Source organism: Limulus polyphemus, unplaced genomic scaffold (genome assembly GCF_000517525.1).
Source record: "Limulus polyphemus unplaced genomic scaffold, Limulus_polyphemus-2.1.2 Scaffold275, whole genome shotgun sequence".
In the NCBI taxonomy this organism is placed as follows: Eukaryota; Metazoa; Arthropoda; class Merostomata; order Xiphosura; family Limulidae; genus Limulus; species Limulus polyphemus.
The window spans coordinates 526,528-533,920 of NW_013665885.1; the positions used below are offsets into that span (position 1 = coordinate 526,528).

Below are 7,393 nucleotides of genomic sequence, written 5' to 3' on the forward strand. Positions count from 1 at the left end.
AAATTCGGGACTTAAATACGGATTTGATGCACGAGAAAATAGTGCATATTGGACGTGAAGAAGGGAGCAAGTTGCACGTGAGGAAAAAAACGCGCCTGATTTAAATGTCACACCTGAACGCTCACATCCTTTTAATTATGTTTGAAGTTATAAACATTGCTCAATATCATGAAAATTAAACCTTATTTTCAATAAGCAATCCTGAAAAATATATGGGGGTGCTTAACTTTTTTCCAGGTGTATAGATAAATGTAATTGTCTGTTATATTAAAAAGTAATTTAGATATATTTCATGTTTTTTAACTTTTCAATTTACTCTACACTGCTGATTTTCTACAGTTAGTGTTAGAGAAAACAACAGATAAAATATAAAGTTTTACTGAAAATAAAAGTTTGATATTCCTTTAGGAAGTTCTAGTAGTTATGCAAATTACATATGAAATTGAAATCTGAAAAGAAGTATTTCTATTCTTAGCATGAAAATCACCTTGCACTCTGAATGACGATAAAGGCTTTGGATGTTTTCAGACAAATCATTAGTATAAATTTCTCTCTTGTTATATTATTAGTTCAATGCCTTTTAGGATATTTTTGCTGTAGATGTTAAATATATCAGGTAATAAAACACATACATGTCTCACTCCTCTTTTATTTTTCTGTACAACAGACTTCTTATGTTTACTCAAAGCTTGCCAAATGTTTTGAAGATACAGTTAGTACATACAGCATATTATGATGTTACATAATAAAGTAATTACTTAAGTAATAGTTTTATTAGAACTATTCAAAATATCAATAGTTTATTAAAAACTATTAACATTATAGCATTAACAGATTCTTATGAGTTTATTTACTGATGATAAGCATTTTTTTTATTACAAGATATAGCTTTTACAGTAAAGAACAATATATTTTAAAACAGGTATGACATTTTGATCACTGGTGTGATCATTATACCTGTGCATTTGAGAATGATCACACCAGTAATCAAATGCTGTACCTGGTTTAAAAAATATTTTTTCCTAAAACAGATTTATAGCATGTATAGTTTCCTGGTTACATGGTGTTTGCAAGGTTGACCAAAATTGCCATTATCAGCTTACTTTTCACGCTTCATGTACTCTCTTTGTGATCACCTAACTTGCTTTTTCATCCTTTACTTCTCTAATGACTAATGGTATGATTGTAATGAGTAGTGCCCTGGTGGGCTTAATTGTTGGAGTTTCAATTGAAACTACTCGTTATACCAAATTTATTTATTGGAGGATTTGTCGTGACGAGTGGAGCCACAAGTCGCAAACTGGAGGAAGTTTACGGTTAGACTAAAGAAATTGAGTCTCAGGCCAAGAGTGAACACTTAAAATAACATTTATTTAACATTTGATAACTCCTCAAAAAACATTACACACTTTAAACATTAGTTCTATCGAGTTATTACTTATATATCGTATTAAAAACTTTACCTACATACATTTACTATCTTCTATGATTTCTACATTAGCTGATTAAGAGAGAGAGAGGGATTATACTTACAGTAGAGTTGGTTTGTTAGAGGCCTTAGCCACGTTAGTCATTTTCATTGTCATATCTTCAGTCCGGGAGAACTTTTCAGTCTCGAAAAACTTAACTTTTCAGCCTCTGACATGGGTTTTTAAACTATCTTTTCTCTGTATTATTTCGACCTACTAAATAGGACACAGCATCACACACAAGTAGTCCTGTGCTCCTATTGGATACTTTAGGGGAATTCCCGGGCTAAACCAGAACCATAATGAAAACTCTCAAGTAATTGGTCATAGATAAGTGGTGTTAGCCGGCTGCCTATTCACTTGTACTGCTACACCCATGTGCTGTAACTAATACCACCTCAAAGTGCCGATATGATTTACCAAACCTAAACTTTTCTGTAGCTTTCCTAGTTCTTAGAGGGCGAGGTCAACAATTCTTCAAATTGTCATATGTACTGGTGTCTTCATCCTGTTTCTAGGCAGCATTTCTTACTAACTCTGCTGCTGACCTTGGTTACTGATTTCCAAGCTCGCTTCTCAAGCTTATTTTTGTAATACACGTGTCTTGTTGCTTGTTCCTAGGCGATACTACTTACATAACTAACTTCCTGTTTATCAATTCTCAAGGCTGATTTTGCAAGCCTATTTCGTAACACGGGTGTCCTCTTGTTGCCTCTTTTCTTTTTATATATATCCTTGACTATTTGCTTATACTAAAAACCATTAAGTTTTTATTTTATGTATTTTCAACTAATAAAACTCAAAAATTTTCAAATTGCTTCATGATCATAGTTACCTGTTTTAGATTTTTAGCCACAGTTAATATACTTTTCAAGCCATGTGTCACATGGTTATGATTTTTTCATTCAGCTTCTTCAGCCATTAATAGTGTGATTATCTTTCTTATTTCTCTTGTTGCTACATTATGTTTATGATTATTAGCTTTTCTTCTCTGTCTTTGAATAGTACAATTACTCGTATTGATGTAGGCTTATAATATGTATGTAATATATATACAAATATTAAGAATTGATGATTAAGTGAAAACAATGTTGAAGAGAAATCCTCACTCTTACTTTGTAACGTATAGTACAACTATTATTATGAAATTTAGTTTTACAGCTACCATTAATACTGTTCTGATTATATGTCTTACTTGTTTAGGCGATGATTGATGTGTCAGCAGATCAAGGGTGGCTGGTCACAACACTTCGTGTGATTGGAATTCTACAGATGGTAATACAAGCTTGCTGGCAGACAGACAGTACTTTGTTAAGCCTTCCTCATATAGAATGCTATCACCTGCATGACTTTGGGTAATGAAAATAACACACTAAATCATTATTCATGTATTGTTTAGGTTACACATCACCACGTTACAAAATCACATCATAGCTTAGGAAAGAATACTCCTATTGAACCACATCATATGCATTACAGAGTCACAACACAGGAAACAATCCTCACATTTGGCTACATTATTTGCACTATGGGGCCACAATATAGTTTAAAAACGGATTCCTTTGTTGATCTACATTATCTTGACTGCCGACAGATCCACAAAATAACATTTACAAAATAATCTCTTATAGAACTAAATGATCCACATTATCATTTTTATTATTGTAAAGATACATCATTGTTATGTATTAATCACAAAGTTTTAAGGAAAGGATGTCAATGTATAAAATTGTTTATTGTATTATACTGTAATCAGATTTGGTGGTATTTCTCTTATGTTCATAGCAGTAACAATTGTATCTGTTTACATGGACAGTTTATATTAAAGCAGATGTGTAATGGAGACTTTATGGTTGGATTTTTTTGTAAAATTATGAAGTAACTGTTTGAATATATTACATTTTTCTCTAGAATGTACTTATATGCTCAGAACTTTTTAATCTTATGATAGGTTCACACAGAACATCACTAATCAAAATAATTAAGGAATAAGAGTGTTTTTTTTATATTCTAGCTGCAACAAGCCACGGTTACTGATATGAAATGATGTTACTGGTAACATTGAGCTCCTTTTTATTCAAAACAAGTATCAGAAGGCTTGTTTTGTGATCTAACATGTACATTTCAGTTGTATATAAAAGCAAAGGAAACACTGTGTTTTCAACAATTCCAACACAGTGTTTAAAAAAAAGGTTTATTGTGAAGCATACTTCGATTCCAACAAAGAAATTTAAAAATTTCCATAATGTTGAGGACTAAAAAGTTGGCTAGAAACTCATCAAACATGGCAAGCCAATGCAGGATGGCTATAAGTCTCACATAGTATGCTTATCAGCCCACAACTACTACAGTTAATTGTAAACCTGAAAAATGCAGAACACTTTTGGCAACCATGCAAAACAACTGCCATTTCACAATATGTCCTCAAAGAACCTGATGGACATTAGCATTTCAACTGAATCAACAGTTCAAAGTAGAAAATGGACAACAAATGAATATCCAAGTGGTCATAAACAAAAAAATCATAATTTTTAATAAGGTATTCTTACTAAAGATTTGTCCATGAAGTTACTGATTCAATCTGAATCGCACTCTGACCAGTCTAAGTGGAAGGTGATTTTTTCTGTTAAGAATGAAAGTACTTTTTTTTTTATCTTATAGTTTTCATATTTCATTTGCATAGACTCTAGAACCTCCTAAAAGAATACTGAAAGTCTTTTGTTTTCCAGTACAACTTTAATTTTATGTGTTATTTTCTTTACCCTGACACTAACTCTAGCAAAATCAGCAATTTAGGGTAAAATAAAAAGTTGAAAAATATGAAATAAGTCTAAAATTACCTTTTTTTTGTTTTTCTGGAATGATTACATATTGTGATATACAATTTATTCTTACAGCAAAAGCTGATAAACTTTTCAAATCTGGATTCATTTAGTTTTATTGTTGTACAGCTGCACTTAGACCCTTTCAGTGTATGCCAAAGCAATATTTCGGAGCCAAACAGCTTTATGTAAACAGTCAAGTTACAAACATGACATGAAGGAATTAGAAACGCATCTCATGCACATAGCATGCTATGTTATTGACTATCAGAAATTTTTTATTTCACTTTTGTTTCATTTACGTTTTCTTATCTTGATAAATTTCTGATTTTTACAGTTGGTTTACTTTTATAACAACAATTAAAACATAAGAAATTTAGTACCTAATTGTCTGGATTTCTACTTGTTTCTAACGATGGTGGTGGTCCAAAATATCTTAAGTGTTTATTTCAAGTGTGAGACATAGAAAACTAAATAATATATGTGCAAAATACATAATGTCCTAAAAGTACTGTAATTTAACTGGTTTTCTAATTAAGCGACAAATAGGTTAAAAATTCCATTAGCCATTCATAGCTCAACAATAATGACCACGCATAGGAATTCTGAGTTCAACTGTATAGAAATGTGTGCCAAAAAGAAACAATTTTTATTTGATTCTAGTAGGGGACAAAATTTTCTTTCTGTTGTTTATATAAAAAAAAAAAGAGGAAATGATATATATAAATTCATTCAAAGGTATGACAAGATGGGAGGAGCCACAATGGTGGGTATCACAGATTTATTTATATCTCACTAATTCAAGAAGATGGGAAATTTAGATTTGATGTTATCACCTGTCAATATCTGTAGCCTGAGTTTCTGTTTAGTTGGCTTTTCTGACTACCTTAGAAGGGAATAGAGAACATTGAAAATCAGAGAATCATAGAGGAGATGTGTTACGTGATATGCAGGAGTCAGGATTAAGAATTTATTCAACATTAACTTTTTTAATGAAAAAATTAAATTTGTATAATATAAAACTTTAAATTATAACCAAGATTTTTATGTATGCCAAGTTTATTTACATACATGGATAATAAAGTTGTTTCATTAAATGTTGAATGTAACTATAAAAAGGTTGTAATGTTCACTCAATCCCCCTCCCAATGCTAGTTGCCACTGCCACCATAAACATAGTATGGATATGCTAGATGATCAGCAATATGGTTTCTTTTACTCATTACCACAAAATTGTCCATCTTCAGTAGTATCAAGATCATGTGGATTGGTCAAGCAATATGTGAGTGGATGCATTTTTACAAGATAAGTAATTCTTCTCTTTGCAGCCATGTACAAAACGTGTATACTTGTAAAGTGCGTGGTATAAAGATCCAATCTCATTTTCATTGAAGAAAGACAAACATGTGGTGATGGCAAACAGATTGGTGGCCACATTGATTTTTGTATACTACAACACAGTACTATGAATGCCATATGATAAAGGGAAGCAGTCTTATAGTCATTAAAGCTGCCATATGTGATTGCATTTTGTCATAACTTTCTTTTAATAGATGTTAACATGAATCCACACATTGCTCAAGTCGTATGCAACTTTCTGGAAGAAGAGGATATTGATTGAATGGACTAGCCAGCACACTTAACTGACTAATAAATCTTATTGACCATGTATGAGATGCTCTATGAAGATGCTTGATATCATGTAATTTACTTCCAAGTATTGTTGATGAACTTGAAGCGCTTTGATGGAGGAGGGAGCCATATTATCACAGGAGTTCATTGATTTACTCATTTTATGTTTTCCATATGTATGTATGACTTGAAATAGTGTTTAAGATGGTTTGTCTTGTAATCTGACAAGCTGATTTTAGTCATGTATAAAAGTGAAGGAAACTCTGTTCTCAGCAGTTAAAACAGCTCATCATATATTGAGCTGCAAAATCTGTAGTACTGAATGAGCAACAGTGGATATGAACTCTAGTAATATACACTTGCATATGAAATTATGTGATTGGTGAGTTAACACTTGTTTTTCGTAAAAAATAAAGTCGGGTGTGATTGACATTATTTAATAACACTATTAGTGTCTTATCATAGCTGCTAATTCTAGCAGCTATAATTATTCCTTAATTATTTTGAGGAATGTATGTTTATTAAAGTGGGACATACACTTTTGCTATTGAAAGATAACATCTGATGTCTGGTCTTAATATAAACTGTACTGTTTACATATTGAAGTATAAAATATTGGTGGTACTTTTAGGCATAAACTTCACTGAATTAATTTTGCTTGAGACCTACAAAATACAATATTTTTTACCAGCACCAGAACAGTTCTGAGTCATCCTTAAAAATATAAATAAAAGTATACATTTAAAATAACATACAGAAGCTAGCTCTTTATCATGATTAAACCTGGTTTATTATCTTTATGCATGTTTTTCACAGATTTTATTGTTGTTATTCAGTAGATCTGTGTAAAGTTTAGGAAGACATCAGGAGAAAAGAGTGGAGTAGTAAATATATGTTTTATAGTAGTACATTGTGGTTATTTATGCTAAATCATTCATAAAATTATCATAAACTAATAATATCTTCAGGTTTATTTCCTCATGTAATTGTGGAGTTAATTATTCTTTTCAGTTGTGAAAGTTATTTATATAGATTTATATTTCAAAGTTTTTCTTAACCTGAAACAGGCAAAGTAAAAACCAGAGTAATATGCAGAATGGATCTTCCTTTGAGTCTCTCCCAGAGTTAATGGCTGTTGTTAATGGCAAATATGAATCACTGGCTGGAATGTTGAGGCCTAATCTTGATGAAAACAAGATAGAACAGGTATGTGAATATTTTATTGTACTTATGATGCTTAGTGTACACTAATACTGTAGTATTTAAACATTATTGTTGTGATTTTTTTGATACAGTTGTTACGACAGTGGAAGTCACGTGATGCTGGTGACACGTGATGAATTTCTCGATTGATCATGAATGATCGGGGAGGCCCGAGTGTATTTGAGATACTCCCTTTGTTGGTGTATAACCATTACAAAAAGTTATACCAAGAAAGTTACGGGAAGATCTGCTGCATCAATCCCATGA

At 31.6% G+C, this 7,393-nt stretch overlaps 1 protein-coding gene across 1 annotated transcript in view; it reads left to right on the forward strand.

Moving 5' to 3' along the window:
* LOC106456962 (activating signal cointegrator 1 complex subunit 3-like) overlaps positions 1 to 7,393 on the forward strand; it is a 266,949-nt gene that overhangs the window by 247,632 nt on the left and 11,924 nt on the right. Inside the window, exons 36-37 of the mRNA XM_022382757.1 lie at positions 2,673 to 2,824; positions 6,991 to 7,129. Of these exons, the coding sequence (XP_022238465.1) occupies positions 2,673 to 2,824; positions 6,991 to 7,129 (291 nt within the window). The remainder of the gene's footprint in view (positions 1 to 2,672; positions 2,825 to 6,990; positions 7,130 to 7,393) is intronic.